General features: G+C 44.4%; 1 protein-coding gene across 1 annotated transcript in view; it reads left to right on the top strand.

Moving 5' to 3' along the window:
- Positions 1 to 24,139, top strand: part of C6 (complement C6) — a 164,518-nt gene that overhangs the window by 106,263 nt on the left and 34,116 nt on the right. The window contains exons 9-10 of the mRNA XM_082261715.1: positions 13,491 to 13,613; positions 16,816 to 16,982. Coding sequence (XP_082117841.1) covers positions 13,491 to 13,613; positions 16,816 to 16,982 — 290 coding nt within the window. The remainder of the gene's footprint in view (positions 1 to 13,490; positions 13,614 to 16,815; positions 16,983 to 24,139) is intronic.

The raw sequence follows: 24,139 nt of genomic DNA, 5'->3' as shown, positions 1-24,139 counted from the left end.
GACGGGCACCACTCCCCATAGACGTCCTATGACGAAACGTACGTAGGGCGGAACCCACGTCACTTCCGGTCTACAGCTCGCCTATGCTTGGAACGCGGAAGCTCCCTTGGCGCAGACTGCTACTATCTGACACGATCTGCTGCATCTACTACCTAAGCGTGAGTCGCTACTACATAGAAACATAGAAACATAGAATGTGTCGGCAGATAAGAACCATTTGGCCCATCTAGTCTGCCCAATATATCTGAATCCTCTGAATAATCCCTGGCCCTATCTTATATGAAGGATAGCCTTATGCCTATCCCATGCATGCTTAAACTCCTTCACTGTATTTGCAGCTACCACTTCTGCAGGAAGGTTATTCCATGCATCCACTACTCTCTCAGTAAAGTAATACTTCCTCATATTACTTTTTTTTTTTTTTTTTTTTTTCTTTTTAAACAGTTTTTATTGAAGGCAAAAGAAACATGGTACAGTAACATGCAGTAGAAAGCTTAGGTACATGCCGTGATATAACAAGTCACAGTAAATCTAGAACTACAGCATATAACATTCAAGGAATAGGTAACAATGTGATACGCATAAGAGATCGACCTGGCATCCCGACTGAGAAGCAGTAATGGCACGTACAAATTCAAGGTGTGACCGAGGTCACAATGCGTAAATGGGCCCCCTCATAGAAGGGGCCTCAACCAAAACAAAGGTATAACACTTAATGTGATATGCCAGGGGCCGAGTGGGGAGAGGGGGCTGGGAAGGCAGGGTTGGGATGAAATCAGGGTAGGTGGGAGAGGGTTATGGGGGTTTGGTAACAGCTGGTAACTGGAGGGAGCCTCGAACCCCCCAGGGGCCCAAGTGGGGAAAGAGGGTCGGCAAGGAGGACTTCCCAATCAGGTGAGTACAAGGCTGTCGTCAAGGCCTGGTGGTAGGCAATGGACAATCCAAGGCCGCCAGAGCCGTTCATAGGGGGTCAGTTTATCCAATAAAATTGCTTCTGTTTTAGCATGTAGCATGGCTTGGGTAACTCTGTGTTGCACAGCCAAATGACAGAGCGTGGGGGTTTTCCATGCTTTCGCGATGGTTTGCTTTGCAGCCGTCGTGACGTATAGGTAAAGTTTGAATTGACGGTGTGTAAGGTTAGGTGGCTTGCGATTCAGGAGAGCTGATGCCGGGTCAGGGGCAAGAGAGGTGCCAAACATGGTAGACAGGGTACCGTGTACTTTGGACCAGAAGGCTCGCACCACAGGGCATTCCCACCAGATATGTGCGTGAGTACCTGGGGAGTCGCATCCCCGGAAGCAACGGGGGGAGTACTGAGGTACATATTTAGAGATCCTAGTGGGAACCAAATACCATCTGGTAAGGACCTTGTAATTGGTTTCGAGTGCTACAATATTCGGGGATGCCGATTTGGTAGCCTGCCAAATTTGCATCCAGTCTTCATCGTCAAGCGTAATATGTAGGTCTCGTTCCCATTTGGCTGTGTATGTGGGCGGGGTGGTCTCCTGAGCTGACAGGAGGTGGGCATAGAGGTCAGAGAGGAGCCCTCGTCTGTGAGGGTCAGTATTGCATGCGCGTTCAAATGTCGAGAAGGTGGTGGTGTTCTCTCTAACGGGAGTAGCTTGTGTAAAGAAATGTTTGAGTTGTAGGTAGCGGAATATTTCCCCAGATGGGAGATTGTGAGTTTCTCGTAGGGTAGGGAATGGGTAGAAGGTGCGTGGAGTGAAGAATTGATGGGCCCGTATCAGACCAGCACTAGTCCAGGCGGAGAAGGAGGTCCGAGAGGACCAGGCCAGGTAGAAGGATGGATTGCGGAGAAAAGAGAGTAGGGGGTTATGAGGAGATTGCAGGTGGAAGCGTCGGCTAAGTCTATCCCAGATAGTCAAGCTATGTTTCGTGATTGGGTTAGTAATACTCCTCCGTTGCGATGGCAGCAGCCAGAGCAGGTTGGCCACAGATAATCGATCGCTTTCCACTGCTTCAAGGGAAACCCACAGCGGAATTTCCTTTGTGGCATGGTATTTAGGGAGCTGAGCCAGTTGTGCTGCGTAATAATATTTGGCGAAATGTGGTACCCCCAACCCGTCGCGAATACGTGGGCGGTATAGCGTCTGTCTCGGTAAACGAGGCTTAGAGTTGCTCCAAATGAAGTCCAAGGCCCGTTTCTGTAAGATGCGTAAGTAGTAGGCCGGCACCTGTATGGGGAGTACCCGAAAGAGGTACAAGATTTTGGGTAAAATGGACATCTTAAGCACTGTGATTTTCCCCATCCAAGATAGGGGCAGGGAGGACCATTTAGACATGAGGTTCGATTGTGTAGACAGCATGTGGGGGTAATTAGCGGAATAGAGTCCAGCAGGGTCTGCTGTGAGTTTAACTCCCAGATAAGGGATATACGAAGTCGCCCAAGGGAACGGGAGTGAGGACCTAAGGTGGTCGTGGACATCGGTTGGGAGAGATACATTTAAAGCTAGTGATTTTCGAGGGTTAACTACCAGGCCTGAGACTGAGCCAAAGTTCGCTAGGGTGCGTAGGAGGCTAGGAACCGACAATAGGGGGGCAGTGAGAAAAACGAGCACATCGTCCGCAAAGAGGCAGAGTTTATGGTGATGGCCGCCCAGCTCAAGTCCCTTAATATTGGGATCAGCGCGAATAAGCATAGCTAGGGGTTCAATAGCTAGGGCAAAAAGAAGGGGGGAGAGGGGGCAGCCTTGTCGCGTGCCCCTTTCAATGGGGAAGGAGTCCGATCGAAAGCCTGAATAGTGAACATATGCTCTAGGGTTCCGATATAGGGCATTTACCCATTGCATAAAATGCGAGCCAAATCCCCAACGACCGAGGATCGAGGTGAGGTAAGGCCAGGATAAGGAGTCGAAGGCTTTGCAAATGTCGAGGGAGAGGAAGCAGGAGGGAATGCGGCGTTGTCTAGCGATGTGGGCTAGAAGAGTAGCTCGTCTGACATTATCACCAGCTTGGCGAGACGGAATGAATCCCATTTGGTCAGCGTGAACTAAAGTTCCGATAACGGTATTGAGACGGGTAGAAAGGGCTTTGGCCAGTAGCTTAATGTCTATATTCAGTATGGAGATGGGTCTAAAGTTAGACCAGGAAGTGTGGTCGGAGTTGGGTTTAGGAATCATGGATATCGCAGCCGTAAGGGACTCCTCTCAGAAGGGGTGCCCATCGAGCAAGGAATTGAGCGCTCCTACCAGAGGGGGGATCAGAATGGGTGCAAAGCGTTTATAATAAGTAGCGGAGAAGCCGTCTGGGCCTGGGCGCTTACGAGGTTTCAAAGACTTTATAGCCTGATGCAGTTCTTCAGCTGTGAGGTGCTGTTCCAGCATTTCCCTATGGGCAGATGATAGGGAAGGGAGTTGGACGGAAGACAGGAGAGCGTCCAGCTGTGATTGATTGAACCCAGAGGGATTCTTGTAGAGTGTTGAGAGTTTGTCGCGAAATTTGCGTAGGATTTTAAGGGGATTGCTGGAGTAGGTGTCCTTGGATAGTTTAAGACGTATGGGTTTCGGAGTGTAGTCAGCCTTACGCAGTGTCAGAGCCAGGAACGTATCAGGTTTATTCGCTTTCATATAAAGAGTGTGTTTAGATTTTCGGAGCGTTTGTTCTGCCGATTCCGACAGGAGGAGGTCTAATTCCAGACGTGCTTTGTCAAGAGCCTGTTTAGTGGAAGGCTTGGGTGTCTCCTGAAAGTCCGCTGAGGCCTTGTAAAAGGCTGCTTCAAGCTTGTGGAGCAGAACACGCTTTTCCTTGCGTACGTAGGAGGCTCTGCTAATGCAAACCCCTCTAATAACGGGTTTGTGGGCTTCCCACAAGGTCAATGGGGATGTGTCTGGTTGCGAGTTTGTAGTCAAGTAGTCGGTGATGGCTCGCTCAATTTCCTGGCGGTAAGTAGGGTTGGCCAGCATGCTGTCATTGATTTGCCAAGTGCGAAGGTTAGGTTTCGGCACCATGGAAGAGAAGGAGGTGATCACCGCATCATGATCAGACCAAGAGCACGGTATAATGGTAGAAGCGGTGATGAGTGGAGACGTGCCCACGTGGGTAAGAATGTGGTCAATTCGGGAAAATACTTTATGTGGATGAGAGTAGTGAGTGTATTGCCGCCGCATGGGGGTGTGCTCGCGCCATGTGTCTAAGAGAGAGTGTTGGTTCAGGAGATGTTGAAAAGAGAGTCATTGTGGAGTCGTTGGGGTAGGGGATTTGTCGAGCAGGGGATAGAGCGTTTGGTTCGAGTCGCCGCAGAGCAATAGCGTACCGCTCTTGTGCGTGTCAGTGACGGTCAATAGATGGGAAAGAAAGGCCTGGGGATTTTTGTTAGGGGCATAGTAAGATACGACCGTGACCTCAGAGTCAAGAAGTTGTCCAACCAGGAGGAGGTACCGACCCTCTGGGTCTTTAATCTCTTTCCGAGGCGTGAAAGGAGTAGTTCTATGAAACGCTATCAGTACCCCGCGTTGCTTCGTGGGGGCAGAGGCCGTATAGACCTGTGGATACTGGTGACCAAAGTGTTTGGGAGTAGATTGCGATGAGAAATGCGTCTCCTGAAGGCAAGCCACATGAATGGATAGTGAAGAAAATGACCGGAAAGCTTTCACTCGTTTAGAAGGGGAATTGAAGCCTTGTACATTTAAGGTAAGCACATTCAAGGTTGACATGGTGAAGATTGGAAGTCGTGAGAGGGACGAAAGAGTCGGGTTCCAGGGGTAGGAGGCTCCCCCCGGGGGGGGGGGGAAGGAGGACGGGAAGGGAGGGTAGACCGGAAGGAGAGGGGGGGTAGGGAAGCTGGGAAAGAGAAGCTTAGGGAGAGTTTAAATGTTCAGTAAACCTACAGGGGTCCTCCGGAAGGAACTGTAGTTCCCGCCGGTAGGAATCAAAGGGTCCAGTAGATGCCAATCCAGACAAGGCTGGCTCTAGTGGACAAAAAGTGGGGTGCAGTGAGCAGTCCCTGGGACTAGGACAGCCTAAGAAAACATATAACGTAATGATGTAAATAATTCGAGTCATTTATACAGTAAACTCTGAACAGTAAAACTAATAGGGTGGACAATATACCCAACTATATCAACATAAGTAGGCAACCAGGGTATCTAGCCCCGAGTGCCTACAGCATACCAATGCACTCAGAACAGGCAGCGATGGTGTTGGGGGAAGAGAAGATGGCATGGCCGACTGTTAGTAAGCTTGCTTAGCAGGCATAGCGAGAATCACTACAACCTTTCCTTGGGTAATGTACGACCAGTATAGGGGGGGGTGGGGTCAGTGCGGGGGCAAGTAATCAACCATAAGTGCCTGGTATGAGTGCACCGAGCAGCACAACTGGCTGCGTAGTGTGAGGAAAAAAAAAAAAAGGGGGGGGGGGGTCATAGTTACTGTGTCTAGGGGACACCAGAACCGTGGTACCCAAAGGGGTCGGCAGAGCTGCAAAGCGCTTGCCGAGGCATTGGAACGCTGCTGAACGGCACGGTGTCCCATCAGTCCATGGAGTCTTCTGGAGCTTGAGCAGGACGTGGAGTTGGTGAAGAATAGCGGCCCCTTTTGTGGATTCCTGGTTGGGCGACTTGACCAGCGTGGGCTTGCGATTTCTGTGGTGAGGAGGATGTAGCTCGGCGTTTAGAGCCTTCTGGCGAATGTTCTGGGGGTGTCAAGTGGAGTTCCCGGAAAACGTGTTGCAGGTCTTCTGATGTTTTACATTGGTAGGAGGTACCTTTGTAAGAAAAACGTACCGCAAAGGGAAAGATCCAGCGGTAGATGATCTTATGGTGTTGTAGGGTTAGCAAGTGAGGTTTCATAGCTTTGCGCTTAGCAAGGGTGGCTTGTGATAGGTCTTGAAAAAACTGGTAGCGATGACCTTGAAAGATTAAGGCTTCCCGGTTGCGGGCTGCAGCCATGAGTTGTTCCTTGGAGCGGAAATAATGAAGTTTCACTATTATGTCCCTCGGGGGTCCTTCGTCTGAGCGAGGGGCTAGGGATCTATGAATCCTGTCCATTTCCAAGCGTTCAATTGGTATAGAGGGGGCTAGTTCCTGAAAAAGCGCTGTTATGGTGGATTGAAGGTCCTCAACCGATTCCGGGATACCCCTGATCCGTATATTGGATCTCCTGGCCCTGTTTTCAAAGTCCTCCAAGCGGGATTGCAGGGTTAGGTTCTCCTCTCTGAGAGTCTCAAGCTCCTCAGCATGGTTACCTGTCGCTACCTCTAGCTCATCAGTACGCTGTTCCAGTACAGTCGTGCGGTGGCCCACTTCTCGGATTTCATGTGTGAGCCTGTCAGTTATGGTATCTGAGGTAGTTTTCAGGGCCCGGGTGAGCATCCGCTCGAATTGCTGGAGGAGGTCAGTTTGTGAGGCGTCGCTCCTAAACATAAGTGGGGTCAGTCCAAAGTCAGGGTCAAGGTCTCCCTCCCGTGGATGGGCAGAGGAATGCGCACCGGAGGGAGTGTGAGGTGAACCGGAAGATGACGGGCCCGCCATCTTGGAAGATGATTTGATTAGCACGTCCCGGATGGATTTAGTCTTTATTTTTGACTTGGTGCCTCCGTATACCATCGCAGGTAGGTCAGACAGTTGGGTCTGTTAGTGGTAAGGTAGGTAGCGATGACTCGAAGCGGCTTGGCTGTCCTATCCCCAGAGATGCGAAGCTCTAGGCTGTCATGTCTTGCCTAGAAGGCTCCGCGCATGCCGCCACAGGAACGGTGGAGTAGATAGCTGAGGGGGATATGATACTTTGAGCACAGAAACAGCTGTATAGGACCAAAAAGTAAACGTCCTGAGACAGAGAGTTAGAGCTGAGATGAAGGGCTATTGTCGTGACTCCGTAAGCAGCCAAGATGGCGGGTGGCTCCCTAAGAACCTGATCAGCTGTTTTCATACACTTGTTAGTTGGCTGCCACTGAACAATAGTATTCTGTGCTGTGATAGTGTTTTGTGCCTGTCTCTGTCAACAACACAATGTAATAGGGGTTGTAAAGGCTGCAAGAGCTATATAGGGGTGATCAATTCATTAGGGCACAGAGTTAACACATAGGATGCAGCTGCTTGAGGAAGTTTTTAGTGATGGTAGGTTTGGTGAGGTGTGCTGCCTAGGCCAAGATGGCGGCCGGCCGCGCTAGGCCCGAGTCCCTGGATTATTAAAAAGGCTGCAGACAGCTAGTTTGGAGGTGGCAGGGAGAAACAAAGGCCTCAGGGGGCAGATATTGCCTTTCTTGGGGATGGATGGAGGTGGATGGCTTACCCAGTCCTCTGTAGTCCGGAGGATGAGATGGCGGCTGTATGAGGTAGGCCGCGGGTCCCGGTATGCAGCAATCCGACTTGCAGGGCGGACAATACTGGTCTCCCCAGGTACCCAGAGGGACTAGCAGTCATTTGGGGGTGAAAGCAACAGTAATCTGTGCTGTAGGTGTGCAGATGGATGTGGATGTTTAGATGGCAAGATGGCGGCGGTATGAGGTAGGCCGCGGGTCCTGGTGTGCTGCAATCTGACTTGCAGGGTGTACAATACAGGTCCCCCCAGGTGCCCAGAGGGACTGGCAGTCTTTTAGGGGTGAAGAAAGCAGGATTCTGGGCTCTAGGAGCGCCGATGGATGTGGCTTGTAATCCTGTGCTCTGGAGCTGTGTAAATGCGGTTTTCTCTTTCAGTCTCCTCTCCTCTCACAGCCCCCCATCCACTCTGAGGGGATAGGTAACAAGGGCTCCAGGTACCTCAGCTATGGTGCAGGCGGCGGGCCCGATGTAACCGCGATCGCGCGGCGCCGGCGGGCGGGAGGGATCCAAAATTTAGTCCGCGGCTTCAGCCTGCGGAGGGCCTCGAGTAGGCCGCAAATCCCCGGGCTCAAGATATTGGTCCGAAATTGAAAATGGAGGTACCTCTGGATAGAGGGCCGCTGTGGGAGTGCTGTAGAGGTGTTTTTCCGGCCGAAGAGGAGAATGCAGAGCAGATGCAAGCGGATTACTTTATTTGGCAGCAGGAGCTCCCTAAAAGATGTCCAGCGCCATCGACTTCCGGCCACGCCCCTCACCTCATATTACTTTTAAACCTTTGCCCCTCTAATTTAAAACTGTGTCCTCTTGTGGTAGTTTTTCTTCTTTTAAATATGCTCTCCTCCTTTACCGAGTTGATTCCCTTTATGTATTTAAAAGTTTCTATCATATCCCCTCTGTCTCTTCTTTCTTCCAAGCTATACATGTTAAGGTCCTTTAACCTTTCCTGGTAAGTTTTTTCCTGCAATCCATGTACTAGTTTAGTAGCTCTTCTCTGAACTCTCTCTAGAGTATCTATATCCTTCTGGAGATATGGCCTCCAGTACTGCGCACAATACTCCAAGTGAGGTCTCACCAGTGTTCTGTACAGCGGCATAAGCACTTCTCTCTTTCTACTGCTTATACCTCTCCCTATACATCCAAGCATTCTGCTGGCATTTCGTGCTGCTCTATTACATTGTCTTCCCACCTTTAAGTCTTCTGAAATAATTACTCCTAAATCCCTTTCCTCAGATACTGAGGTCAGGACTGTGTCAAATATTCTATATTCTGCCCTTGGGTTTTTACGTCCCAGGTGCATTATCTTGCACTTATCCACATTAAATTTCAGTTGCCAGAGTTCTGACCATTCTTCTAGTTCTCCTAAATCCTTTTCCATTTGGCGTTTCCCTCCAGGAACATCAACCCTGTTACATATCTTTGTGTCATCAGCAAAAAGACACACCTTACCATCGAGGCCTTTTGCAATATCACTTATGAAGATATTAAACAAAATTGGTCCCAGTACAGATCCCTGAGGTACCCCACTGGTAACATGACCTTGTTCTGAATGTTCTCCATTGACTACAACCCTCTGTTGTCTGTCACTCAGCCACTGCCTAATCCACTCAACAATATGGGAGTCCATGCTCAATGACTGCAGTTTATTGATAAGTCTTCTATGTGGGACAGTGTCAAAAGCCTTACTAAAATCTAGCTTTACTATCTGGAACATGTGTTTAAACACATGTTTAAAGCAGCTACGTCAGACTGGATCCCCACAGCGCCTATTTCTGTAATGGCAGCTTTCTTGGCCTTAGTCTCTTCTTCTTGAATAGTCAATTTGAAGTAGGTTAACAGCTCATTATGGTCTCTGGTTCGAAGGTTACACCGAAAGAGCCACTGGTATATTTGGGTCCGTTGTTCTTCTCTTAGCCCTAAATGGAGCCTCACTCCTAACACCAACAAGTTACCTTGGCTGTGGAGTCTCCCGGCAGTCACACTGGAAGGATACACACATGGTTACAAAATAAATGACCATGCTGTATTAATGGTAATGAAGAGAATGACAGACAATTCAACAGTAAATAAAATGATTAAATAGTAAGTAAGGTGAATCAGCACAGGAGCAACACAATACAGTCAAATACTCTTAAAATCGTGGCTGCCTGTCCTGCAGGACTGAGGATATAAACAACAGCCCTTTGACTGGGAGATTACTCCCCAAGTAAGACTTGTAAGGTTAATAAAGAATTAGGTCTAGCTCACCTGTAGGCCCTCATTCAGGAGTGTCTAGGTTTAAGCACTAGGAAATCCTTAAAATCTCTTGCACACCAGTGAGTACAGTCAATCTGGAATGTTGATTCTTCTGCCGGCTTAATTGAGACCCTTATGTTGGAGTGCAGTGAAAGGTGAAAGGTGCAGTCACTTTTAGATATATAGAAATAAATTATTCTCTTTAAGAGGTAAAGTGGATGGCACAGTTCTCCTTAGTAAGTGAAGTTGGTAAGGAAGGTCACTTTAGGATATTGGATTGTAGGGATGAGTCAATTTAGGAGAAAGGGGTGAAGAACTGACAGGTGTGTGTTCCTTTAAAGAATGAACTTAGGGGATCTTCTGTGGCTTCTCTGCCTAACCCACTCCGGTCCAGGCCCATGCGGCTCGACACAGCTCTCACATACACTCCTTACACCAGCAAAGTCTCCCCTCAACTCCGATGAACGAGTATAAAATGTGGATTGAGCTAGCATCGAACGCTTATTGGGGCACCATCCCCATAGATAATGTAGAAAAATATATAGAGCTCTTCTATTATCCTGGAGTTTTCCATGGATAAAAAGAAGACTCAGTAAAGAGAGGTATTTTAATTGTGCCAAAAAATAGGAGTATTGCACACCAATGATGTAAAAGAATATACAAAATCTTTATTACGAATATTAAAAGGACACGTATGCAATAGACTATATCATCAAATTTTCACATTTTGTTTCAGTGATATACAATCAGGTTTGTACACAATTGAAAAACAATTTAAAAGTTTGGTGATATTGTCAATTGCATACATGGCCTTTTAATACTTGTAATAAAGATTTGACTGGCACTCCAGGGTAATAGAAGAACTCTATACATCTCTAGACATTAAATACCGTGATAAAGTTGGCCATCATCATATATTGTATCAAAGAAAAAATGTAAAGAAAAAAGTGGGACTATATGGGCCACAGTATTAATGGGATAATCACAAATATTCACAAATTTGTAAAAAGAACATCTTTATTAACCAAAATATTAAAATTCACATGTACAGTATATTTATACAAGTTCACTAGAGAAATATATACAAATAATGTGTTACAACCAGTACAAACATTACACTCCCCATTTAAAGAGGAAGTAAACCCTCCTCTGACACTTTTACCTATAGGTAAGCCTATGATAAGGCTTACCTATAGGTACTGTAAATATCTCCTAAACATGTACCGTTTAGGAGATATTTACCTTACATGCAGCCAGTGATGTCACTGGTGCTTGCGCTCTGAAGGAACGGCCGCTGGTGCCGTTCCTTCAGAGGCCCGTGCCGTGACCGTCGGCTCCGGCCAATCAGATGGCCGGATGCCGGGATCCCGGAAGACCGGCGACTGGACATGTCGCCCGTCATAGAGGTAAACGGGCGGCATGGCGGGGGCTCGTTCTGAGGTAAGTATTTCATAATGAGCTAGTATGCGATGCATACTAGCTCATTATGTGTTTCTCTTGCAGGTTGAAAAGAAAAAAAAAAGTGGGGTTTACAACCTCTTTAATAGTATGCATCAGCATTGTATATGGTACCTTATGGTTAACTCAATCGGGTCATGGGCAGGCTAGAAGCATGTATCCCTGGGCAGGCGTCGGGACCCTCTATATGGTAGATGGCAGGTTTATATTCAAAATTATATCATTACATACCTCCTAGCCAGATGGGGGCTGCTCACCTCTAAACTTATGAATTGCTAGTCATGTAATGTTGGATATCATTTTGAATATAAACCTGACATCTACCACTTATGGAGTTTTTTTTTTCTTGTTTTCTTTTAATATACTGTATGTATATACATGTGAATTTTAATATTTTGGTTAATAAAGATGTTCTTTTTACAAATTTGTGAATATTTGTGATTATCCCTTCAATACTGTGGCCCATATAGTCCCGCTTTTTTCTTTACATTTTTTCTCTATACATCTCTCTCCAACTCCGATGTCAGAAGCAGGGGTTCTCAGACTCAGTGACTTCCTAATGATTTTTACAGAAAAGAATCTCAATTATTAGATGTTGGATGCCTGTTCTGAACTAGAGTTTCTACTAATCTTCCCATATTGGTTAAAAATGAGGTGAGGGGAACCCTAAGGATGGGGTTGGAGAAGTGGCTGGTACTCCTGAATCTGACGCTATGGAGCTGGAACTTTCTAGGTGTCTGTTTGGTATATTTGGCAGCGTAAGCTAAACTTTCAAATCCCCTGGTAGCTTTAAGCTATCCCCCTCAAAGCCCATTGGGATTCCTCTTCTTCATTCTAAAAAAGTGCAACAGGCTGCCTGGTCAACTTTAATTTCCACCACAATTATTTTTCTGGTACCAAGGTCGATACCACTTGCTGGACCTGTTTGCTTGTCCAGATGACAATAGTGAGGCCCATAACTACACAGAGCCCTAGCCTGGCATTCTGCTCTTCACACACTCAACAGCAGTGACCGAGCCATCATGGTGGTATGGTTGGTAGAGGAAATGATTACTCTTTTTCTTGGTCCCAAATTCAAAACCTGTATAAGCCCCCCACATGTATTGCTACTCCCAGAGAAGCCGCAGAATTGTTTTGTCCTTTTCTCTGCACACCTGAAGATGACACCTCTCACTCACCCAGCACTTACTGACACAGGTGAGGTGTTTAAAAAATGTATTAAGCCAAGCATTGCCTAAAAGAAGAGAGGATTACTAGCAAGCTTACTTGTACAAGCAATCAATAAGACATCAACAATATTCTGAGAGATATGGTTGAACACCTGCAGTATTCTGACTACCAGTATTTAACAGAACTGAGTTGCTTTTACTATATAAATACCACATAGCAACACTATATAAAGACAGCCCTAACTTGCTATATCAGTCCTCATTTTATCCCACTGGCCAGTGAACAATGAAAAAAAAAACATTGGCCGGCAAAGTTAGGGCCCTTGAAGAAAACACAGCAGTTCTCAGCAGACAACAGATTTAAGCCCATACAGATGGGGCAAATGTTGGTAGACATCGCCCGTTTAAAACAGATTCGGCCTGTGCGTATGCCACCCTGTCCGACAGAAGCCAGCTTCTGTTGGACGATCATAGTGCAAGTCCAGAAGCCGACCGACTCCCAATCAGCACTCTCCAATGGTGGAGAGCGCTGATCGTAGTGTTCTGCTGAGGGGGCTGTCCCCTTGTTAGAACACAACAGCTCAGCAGGCTTAATTTGTGAAATATTAGTCTCCTTCCAGACCCAGGACTCATTTTTCTTGGTGTTCAGACATGTGCTCTGACTCAGTTCAAGTCCTCAGGCATGGATAGGAGTTGATGTGATGTCTTTCTTTTAGTTCTGCTAAGACCATCTTTTCCTTCCTTACAAATGGTATGAGTGCTCTCTAGTACAGTCTGATCTCACCAGGCATCCACTTCACACCCTCCCATGGAGAAGGTTACTGGTCTCTGAGGCAAGGTCCTGTGTGATGAGCAGTCTCAACACACTTATCCTTGCTTTACTGCATCAGCCAATCATCGTCCTCCAGGATTGATCCAGACTCATCCATGATGGCTGGGCTGTCCCCTGCACTTGAGACACCCCATAGACAAGCATTGCAAAGTGGACTCCTTAATGATGGCTGCTGCACTTCTGCAATAATAAATATTCAGTTTAACCCTGCCCACACTGCAGAAGGATAATACAGCAGCAACAAAGGAATAAGTTTTGCAACAGTTATCAGCTACAGTCCTACAGCCCAGGTTACAATCACAACATTGTATGCTTATGTTTACATAGGCACTAAATTGTTTTATGTGGATACAAATGTGCACATATATATTTATTGTTGGATTGAATTATTTATAATATTTGGCAGTGCAGCACATTTTCTATTTGTATATCGTTAGATTATATTTTCATATCTGGTGCTTGCAGATTAATCTCAAGAGGAAGGTTTGTGCAATATATTATTTTTTTCCATTTTTCTTCTAGGTTTGACAGATGAAGAATCAAAGGAGTGTTTGCGAACTGAAGTAACTAGACGGATCTTGTTTTGGAAAAAAAAGACGGTGAGGGAGAGTTGCACTACAAACAAGATGTCAGTGCGCTATGGAGGTAAATGGAGTCTTAGAAAAAGAGTGTAATTTTTATACGAACCAGTTGATTTAGGTTTAAAGCGATTGTAAAGTCTTGTTTTTTTTCCTATAAAAATAACAAACATTTTATACTTACCTGCTATGTTTCTGTGGATTTGCACAGAGCAGCCCGGATCCTCCCTCTTCTGTGATCCTGGCTCCTCCCTTCTGTTCAGTGCCTCCCACAGCAAGCAGCTTGCTATGGGGGCACCCAAGCCGAGTCACAGCTCCCTGTGTCCATTCAGACATGGAGCCCCAACCCACCCCCTCCCTCTTCTCATTGGCTAGCTGACTTTGATTGACAGCAGCAGCAGCCAATGACGCCACTGCTGTGTCTTAGCCAATCAGGAGGAAGAATCTCGGATGGCTGAGACACTCATGGACATCACTGGACAAAGAGGGACCTCAAAATAAGTATTCGGGGGGCCAAGGGGGGCTGCTACACACAGAAGGTTTTTTATCTTAATGCATAGAATGCATTAAGATAAAAAAAAAACCTTCTGACTTTACAACTCCTTTAATCTCTTGTTTTTTTTATTCAAAAATGGGATACAGGTAAATATTACATGACAGTGCCTCTATCATGAAAATAAGGGATCTGAAAAGGGGAGACAGAAAGGTGAGGGATGTAGGGGCTGAAGATGTGACCGAGATTGCTGTTTTTGTTAGGTGTATAACTACCACATTGACACCAATAGTAAGTTGTTAAGATGTAAAGTGGTTTCGGACTACCCGGGATGATCTGAAAATGGCCCAGCCCAACAAAGTGAAGCGGGTCCAATCTGAAGCAGCTCTTATCGGGCTCTGTTTGCATGAGGTCATTCATTATTGCAGCCCAGGCAGACAGCAGTGGTGTAATGGCCATTTTCCAGTGTCTGGATATTGTGGTGCATGCTGCTACTAGACAGTGTCTCAAGAGATCTCCTTTTTACAGATTATAGATCCCGGGACAAGGAGTGTAACGCTAGTTCTGGTGTGCCTTTAAAATTTTGTTATTGAAATTAATTATATACCTGGAATATTGAATGCAAAAATTTCTTTTTTGTTCAGCTCTACCAGATATGGAGCTAGCTCACACAATTCTTGGTGGCATCTCTGGCAGGTATCAGAAGATGACAGAACATGTTTTACAAGGTGGTCGGCTATGTGTACCACTAGGGATGATCGAACTTTTCAAAAGTTCGGTTCGACCAGAACACCAGAACTTTCAACAAAATGCCCCTAAAAAGTGCCTAGGGTTCTGGGTCATGCCCCAGAGACTATTAATCACACAAAAAAAAGTTCTTAAAAATTTTCATTTTTGATAGAGAGCCAATTATTGAAAAAATTATTGAAAAAAAATGAGATTTTTTTGATTTTGACTTTGGATTTAGTGTCTGGTGGGTCTAAAAAGTTTACCTGTGAAGTTTCAGCTCTGTAGCATGTCCATAACCAGAAAAAAAAAGATTGTTTCTATTAGGTCACTTATAGAACAGGGATATGGCTCCGCTATTTTCACACCTTGCTGGTTTTGTAGAAAGCATTTTTTTGGGCATTTTTTGGGGGTTATTGGAGGCAGTCATAACATCAGAACTTCTGTGTAGGGGTATATATACACACCCACTTATATGTATATATACACCTACACATATATAGGTGTGAAAATAGCAGAACACTATGCTTGCACTAATAAAATAACTCCAAAGACCCACAAAAAATGCCCAACAAAAACGCCTGCGCCAAAAAAAAACGCCCAGGTGTGTTAATGCAGGCTTTTTTTGGCGGGCATTTTTTTGGGGTCTTTGGAGTCAGGCAAAACATCTGAACTTGTGTATAGGGGTATATATACACACACATGTATGTATATATACACCTACACACATATAGGTGTGAAAGGAGCGGAGCCATATGGGTGTTAATTATTTTATTAGCGCAAGCATAGTGTTCTGCTATTTTCACACCTATATATGTGTATATGTCTATATATGTGTAGGTGTATTTAGACATACATGTGTGTGTATATATACCCCTATACACAAGTTCAGATGTCATGCCTGACTCCAAAGACCACAAAAAAATGGCCAAAAAAAAAAGCCTGCAATAACACACCTGGGCGTTTTTTTTTTTTTTGGCGCAGGAGTTTTTTGGGGTAATGATTTGACACGGATAGAGAGTGCATTAGAATGTATGCCTTACGGAATCGGTCCAGTCAGCTTCCAATAGCTGCCCTCCAAGAGCTTGTTCTCAAGCTTTTTCAAGGGGGAGGTCATCTCTCTTAGCATTGCAAAAAGCTCCAATATTGCCCAGGGATTCCTGCTGAAGAGGGGCATATGCATTCAAACTTCATCAGAGGGCAATTTAAAAAATAAAAAGAATATTGCAGCGCTGAAGATAATAAACAATAAGAAACAATCTCAAATGGAAAAAAATGAACAAATTGGAGAAATGTCTCTTGTGATAAAGTTCATAAATTATTGTGACAACATTCAATAGGTGCAATCCAGTGAACATGTGGATGCCACGATGAAAAGGAAAATGACCTCTCCACCACCAAAAATGAGTGAAATGCAAACTCACCAAAGCCAAATGCTGTCTAGATTATAGGACAGCGATCGAGTATTGTGCGACCAGTCTCAGGATCTTTGGGACATCAATGTAGTCAGCAACTTCCAGCCTCGTGGATAACCTCCAATGCGTTGATTGACTCAGCATGTTATGAAAGGGTTAAATTGCAAAAAAAATGGTAAAGGCTCATGGTGTAGTATGAAGTAAAAATCAATTTAATAAAAATACATAATAAAATTTTCGGTATCACTGATAAAAAACAGTGTATAAGAAATGTACAATCAAACAGCGGTAAAAAAGAACTCACATATAAAGCCACCACTAAAATGAAAAGTGATGACTGGGACCTTGTGTGTTTGAGATAACAAGCTCTACGGCCGTTTCAAGGCCGACGCATCCTCCTGTATGTATGCACTTTTCTGCTAGCTGCTGTTTGTTTCACAAGCGCGGATTCATACCTTTTATCACTTAGAGGGCAATTTAAGGTTCATCTTTTGATGTTGATAGTCAGATAGTTCCCATGTCTGGTAACAATTCTTCATGGTGGATTAAGTCAGGTAGGAGGACATAACGTATTTGCATTTTTCTAATGTTATGAACCTGGTAATTTACTCTGCAAATCTATTCACCATTTTTAGGATCTTTTCTGCAGTCATCCGAGAAATCGATCTCTTTTGTCAGAGGCGGCAAAGCTAAATTTTCAGCTAAGCTGGGTTATGAGAAACAAGGTCCCTACCCTGAGAATCCGGACTATGAAGATTGGAAAGCATCTGTAGCCGAAAACCCAATTGTAGTGGATTTTGAGGTGAGAGTCATTGGTCTTCTAATGTAGGTATGTGCAGGCTGTTTACCTTCAAACTTCTTAATAAATACATTTTATAAAATAAATTCATAAAAATATATTGATACATGTTGGTGCAGTATTCATGCTTCAAGGTATCACTCATCGCACATTTTCACCATGGCTTAACTCCTCCTACCCCAGCTATAGCTGTGTTTTAAGTTTAAGGTAAACCCTTGTTAAAGTCTCACACTTTTTTATCTACAATGCTGTTTGATTTGTGACTGATTGTTGCTTGGATATATATAAGCTGTTTTACCTGCTATAGGATTAGCATTTTTGTCCATCCAGGCCCTAAGGTTTACACAGCTCTGCCATACAGCACAGTCCTGTCTGGCAGGGACCTAATTTTTCTCTGCTTTAGTTAGGTAACACTTACTGAACAGGTCTTGTCTCTCCTTCAGCCTGTGACTGTATAGTGAAAGGAGAAACAGCACACTGATGAGCTCGTCACTCTGCTCTCTCCTACTATCACCATGTCCCATGTTAGCACATGATTACTGCAGCACAACTGATCAACTCCTTGAGCTGCTTCTCTCTCACCCTGTCTGAGCTCTGCTGTACTGTGGGTTGCAAGAGGCAGATAAAAAATGTATGTACTTACACTGCTTGGATTAAAAAAAAAATGGCATCTTAATAATTACAGAGCTGCATTATTTGTGTCTTTTATATCTGCCTGAAGTTCAGCTATATAAGCTTTTATCTGAAATTGTTGCTTCCTGCTCACATCTTCAGTGTTCTTTGCTGGCATAGCTAAGAGTCTTCATCTTTTTGTTTTCCTTTAAATAGTTCAAATACATTTTTTTTCAATCTAAGCTCACTTTCCCCTTTAGTATTGTACCTTCTATGCACAAAGCACTTTTGTACATTGAGTAGTTTGCAGGTGGGGTACAGTGTGTGCGGCGGAAACAATTCACACAGACAGGTGCAGGCAGAACTTATATTAAAATACTTATGCATTCCCTCTGGGTCAGAAACCTTTCCCTAACGCTAGTTCTATAACTAACAGGTGGTGTACCTGTCCCTACTCTACCAACTTGCAAAATGCGTGCCAAACATGGGCGTTCGCAGGTAGGGGCAAGGGGGGGCAAATGCCCCCCCCCCCTCGGAATCTCAGCTTCCCCTTTCAAGTGGTTGTTAAGCCACTTTATACCATCCTGTCTGGTCTGCTTAATAATCCTGTGTGTCTGTTTATGTGTTTTAAAAAAATAAGCCATTCTTTACCAGTTTTTAGAGGGCCAAGTGGCGCTCACGTGACCCGTCGGCTCTCTCCTCTTCCTGCCTGACCGCTGCCTGCCTATATATACAGTGCCTTGCGAAAGTATTTAGCCCCCTTGAACTTTGCGAACTTTTGCCACATTTCAGGCTTCAAACGTAAAGAATAAATAAAACTGCAATTTTTTGTGAAGAATCAACAACAAGTGGGACACAATCATGAAGTGGAACTAAATTTATTGGATATTCCAAACTTTTTTAACAAATAAAAAAACTAAAAAATTGGGCGTGCAAAATTATTCAGCCCCCTGGCGGTATGATTATGTCAGGAATTACATACCAAAAGCGGTACAATTGTTTTCATGGAAATTTGGCGTTATGTATTATAGGCCTACAATTCTTAGTAATTACTGACTTAAACCTGACCAAAACAAGAGTCTAGTAGACATCCCAGATGTGATAAATTTGAAACACAAATGCGTGAATTATAATCTAATCAATAATATTATTTTATTATTTAATATATAATATATATAATAAAATTATATTATTGATTAGATTATAATTCATGCATTATATATTATATATAGATATATGTGTGTGTGTGTGTGTGTGTATATATATATATATATATATATATATACACACATATATATATATATATATATAAATATAATATATAACGCATGAATTATAAATGAATCAATAATATAATTTTATATATATATATATATATATATATATATATATATATATATATATATATATATATATATATATATGTGTGTGTGCATATATATATATATACACATATATATATATATATGCATATATATACACTTATATACGTATACATATATATACATATATATATGCATATATATATATACATATATAATACAAAATGTGTTTTGTGAAACGTTTTTTTTTTTTTTTAATTTCCCTCCCTAGTTCCGCTCCCATGCAGCATTGCTGCTGCAGGGAACGGAACTAGGAAGTGATCAGACCGACGGTGGATGGAGGAGCGGCGGGACTCTCGGCTGGCGATCTCAGCAATGAGAGATCATCGCTGGATCGCCAGGATAAGGTAAGAGAACACCGCTGCGCTCTGCAATCCACCCCGAGCGTGACTCGGGGTTACCGCTCCTGCAATGAAAAATCCACCCCGAGTCACGCTCGGGATTACCGCCTAGGTGGTTAAGTTAATACTTTGTAGCGCCACCTTTTGCTGCGATTACAGCTGTAAGTCGCTTGGGGTATGTCTCTATCAGTTTTGCACATCGAGAGACTGACATTTTTGCCCATTCCTCCTTCCAAAACAGCTCGAGCTCAGTGAGGTTGGATGGAGAGCGTTTGTGAACAGCAGTTTTCAGTTCTTTCCACAGATTCTCGATTGGATTCAGGTCTGGACTTTGACTTGGCCATTCTTACACCTGGATATGTTTATTTGTGAACCATTCCATTGTAGATTTTGCTTTATGTTTTGGATCATTGTCTTGTTGGAAGACAAATCTCCGTCCCAGTCTCAGGTCTTTTGCAGACTCCGTCAGGTTTTCTTCCAGAATGGTCCTGTATTTGGCTCCATCCATCTTCCCATCAATTTTAACCATCTTCCCTGTCCCTGCTGAAGAAAACCAGGCCCAAACCATGATGCTGCCACCACCATGTTTGACAGCGGGGATGGTGTGTTCAGGGTGATGAGCTGTGTTGCTTTTACGCCAAACATAACATTTTGGATTGTTGCCAAAAAGTTAGATTTTGGTTTCATCTGACCAGAGCACCTTCTTCCACATGTTTGGTGTGTCTCCCAGGTGGCTTGTGGCAAACTTTAAACAACACTTTTTATGGATATCTTTAAGAAATGGCTTTCTTCTTGCCACTCTTCCATAAAGGCCAGATTTGTGCAGTATACGACTGATTGTTGTCCTATGGACAGAGTCTCCCACCTCAGCTGTAGATCTCTGCAGTTCATCCAGAGTGTTCATGGGCCTCTTGGCTGCATCTCTGATCAGTCTTCTCCTTGTATGAGCTGAAAGTTTAGAGGGACCGCCAGGTCTTCATAGATTTGCAGTGGTCTGATACTCCTTCCATTTCAATATTATCGCTTGCACAGTGCTCCTTGGGATGTTTAAAGCTTGGGAAATCTTTTTGTATCCAAATCCGGCTTTAAACTTCTCCACAACAGTATCTCGGACCTGCCTGGTGTGTTCCTTGTTCTTCATGATGCTCTCTGCGCTTTAACCACTTAAGCCCCAGCCCTATTTCGGACACTTTTTGTTCACGCGTTAAAACCAGTATTTTTTCCTAGAAAACTACTTAGAACCCCCAAACTTTACATATATTTTTTTTAGCAAAGACTCTGGAGAATAAAATGTCGGTCATTGCAATATTTTTTATCACGCGGTATTTGCGCAGCGGTCTTTAAAGCGCCATTTTTTTGGAAAAATTTAGAAAAATCACATTTCACTAATTTTAAAAAATATAAACAGTAAAGTTAGCCCATTTTTTTGTATATTGTGAAAGAACATGTCACGCCGAGTAAATAGATATCCAACATGTTACGGTTTAAAATTGCGCCCCCCCGTGGGATCGCGACAAACTACGGTCAATAGAGATCTCAATCTGCGACGCTTTAAATTTATTTAACGGTTACCAGTTTAGAGTTAGAGTGTAGCTCTTTGTTTTTAATTATTGCTCATGCTCTGGCAATCGCGGCGATACCTCACATGTGTGGTTTGAACAGCGATTTAATTTGCGGCTCGACTTCCGTATACGTTTTTTTTTTGTGCGCGAGCTAACGGTGACGGGGGCGGCTAAATTTTTTTTTTTTTTTTTCCCATTTATTTTATTTTTTTAACTTTATTAAAGTTTTAAAAAAAAATAAAAATCTGATCACTTTTATTGCTGTCACAAGCATGTAAACATCCCTTGTGACACCAATATGTAGTGACAGGTACACTTTATGGAGGGATCAAGGGTCTAAAAGACCCTAGACCCCTCCACTACACTTCCCTGTATGCAAAACGCCGAAAACGGCATTTTTGCATACAGCCGTTTTTCAAATTTGCCGCCTTTTGCAGCACAGTAACCCGGACGTGACGTCATGGACGCCGCCTCCGGGTTACGTCATCGGAGACCCGATCAAAGCCATTTCCGTCATTCATCGGGACTCCATCCAGCCGGCGGACATGTCGGCTGGGTGCTCGGGGCTCCCGGTGGGACGGGAGCCCCGAGCAAAGCCACGGAAGGTGGCGGGAGGGGGGGGGACGTCCCCTCCCGCCCCCCCGGGTACCGATCGAGCGGCTCCCGAGCCGCATCGGTCGGTACCGACGGAAAGCCGACCGTCGGCTTCAAACCACAGTACCGGGATGATGCCTCTAGCTAGAGGCATCATCCCGGTACACTACCGCAAAGTTTACTGACGTAGCCCTACGTTAGTATGCGGTAAGTGGTTAAACGGACCTCTGAGACTATCACAGTGCAGGTGCATTTATACGGAGACTTGATTACACACAGGTTGATTCTATTTATCATCATTAGTCATTTAGGTCAACATTGGATCATTCAGGGATCCTCACTGAACTTTTGGAGAGAGTTTGCTGCACTGAAAGTAAAGGGGACTGAATAATTTTGCACGCCCAATTTTTCAGTTTTTTATTTGTTAACAAAGTTTGAAATATCCAATAAATTTCGTTCCACTTCATGATTGTGTCTCACTTGTTGTTGATTCTTCACAAAAAATTACAGTTTTATATCTTTATGTTTGAAGCCTGAAATGTGGCAAAAGTTCGCAAAGTTCAAGGGGGCCGAATACTTTCCTAAGGCACTGTATATACAGTATCTCACAAAAATGAGTACACCCGTCACATTTTTGTAAATATTTTATTATATTTTTTTCATGTGACAACACTGAAGAAATTACACTTTGCTACAATGTAAAGTAGTGAGTGTACAGCTTGTATAACAGTGTAAATTTGCTGTCCCCTTAAAATAACAACACGCAGCCAGTAATGTCTAAACCGCTGGCAACAAAAGTGAGTACACCCCTAAGTGAAAATGTCCAAATTGGGCCCAATTAGACATTTTTCCTCCCCGGTGTCATGTGACTCGTTAATGTTACAAGGTCTCAGGTGTGAATGGGGAGCAGGTGTGTTACATTTGGTATTATTGCTCTCACTCTCTCATACTGGTCACTGGAAGTTCAGCATGGCACCTCATGGCAAAGAACTCTCTGAGGATCTGAAAAAAAGAACTGTTGCTCTACATAAAGATGGACTATCCTATAAGAAGCTTTTCCATGATGGCCACACAAAATATTGACACTTTGGGCCCAATTTGGACATTTTTAACTTAGGGGTGTACTCACTTTTGTTGCCAGCGGTTTAGACATTAATGGCTGTGTGTTTCAGTTATTTTGAGGGGACAGCAAATTTACACTGTTATACAAGCTGTACACTCACTACTTTACATTGTAGCAAAGTGTAATTTCTTCAGTTGTCACATGAAAAGATATAATAAAATATTGACAAAAATGTGAGGGGTGTACTCACTTTTGTGAGATACTGTATATATATATATATATATATATATATATATATACGCACACACATACACACATATATACATATACACATATATACACAATCCTATACTCACAGTTAATCCAGAGGAAAGCAAAAAAAAAACTCCAATAAAGCATTATCCAATTTGCTCCAGCAAGGGAAAAATTTGTTCCTGATCCCCCAAGAGGCAATCAGATATTCCCTGGATCAACTTTACCTTAAAAAAATAGTATCCAGTTATATTAGGTGTATCTAGGAAAGAATCCAGGCCTTTCCTAAAACAATCTACTGAGCTGGCCAGAACCAGCTCTTGAGGGAGTCTAGTCCACATTTTCACAGCTCTTACTGTGAAGAAGCCTTTCCATTTTTCGGAGATGAAATCTCTTTTCCAGACCTAAAGAGTGCCCCCTTGTCCTCTGTGATGACCTTAAAGTGAATAACTCAACACCAAGTTCACTATTTGGACCACTTATGTATTTATACATGTTGATCATATCCCACCTCTGTCTTCTCTTCTCAAGAGAGAATGAATTCAGTTTCTCTAATCTTTCCCCATAGCTGAGCTCCTCCATGCCTCTTATCAGTTTGGTTTCCCTTCTCTGCACTTTCTCCAATCCCCCAAGCAGGCCCGGACTGGCCATAGAGCATATCAGGCACTTGCCCGGTGGGCCGGGGCCGCAAGTCCTTGCAGGGCCCAAGGCAGCTGGGCTGCTTTTTCAGCCCACACCATTCACCCAGCCACTCTGCGGCCGCCCGGCTGCCAGTTCAGCTTAGCAGTCGGCGCTGGGGAGCATGACCATGAAGGGGAAGGAGCTAGAGGAGACACCTTTGTCCTCTCCGCGGCCACATGATCATCAGTATAGTTCAGCTGTCGGCACCGGGGGGGGCATAACCATGAAGGGGAGGAGCTAGAGGAGACACCGGCTGCAGACACCATGGAGCTGGGTCAGAGAGAACGTGAGTGCAACCACGATGTAACCTGGATAGGAGGAGCAGTGGGGTGGCTGCATATAGAAGATTCATTCTCTCCATTTCCTCCTGCAGCCTCTGAAAGCCTGCAAGAGGGAGAGGAGGAGAAGCAGGCATCCAGAGGCTGCAGGAGGAAATGGAGAGAATGATTCTTCTATATGCTGCCACCCCCACTGCTCCTCCTACCCTGCTTCTTTCTGCTACTCCCCTGTGCTCCCTGCCCCCCCCCCTGTGCTCCTTGCCCCCCATGTTTTCCAACCCTCCAGTGCTTCCAGACATTCCCCAGTACTCTCCAGCCTCACCCCCCGTGCTCACTGGCTCCCCTGTACTCTCAGGCCCACCCTATGTTTTTGCTTCCCCCTGTGCTCTCCACCT

Source organism: Pelophylax lessonae, assembly GCF_965119305.1.
Source record: "Pelophylax lessonae genome assembly, chromosome: 1".
NCBI classification, from domain to species: domain Eukaryota; kingdom Metazoa; phylum Chordata; class Amphibia; order Anura; family Ranidae; genus Pelophylax; species Pelophylax lessonae.
Note: the sequence above shows the minus strand (reverse complement) of the source record. Positions and strands in the feature narration are given on the sequence as shown.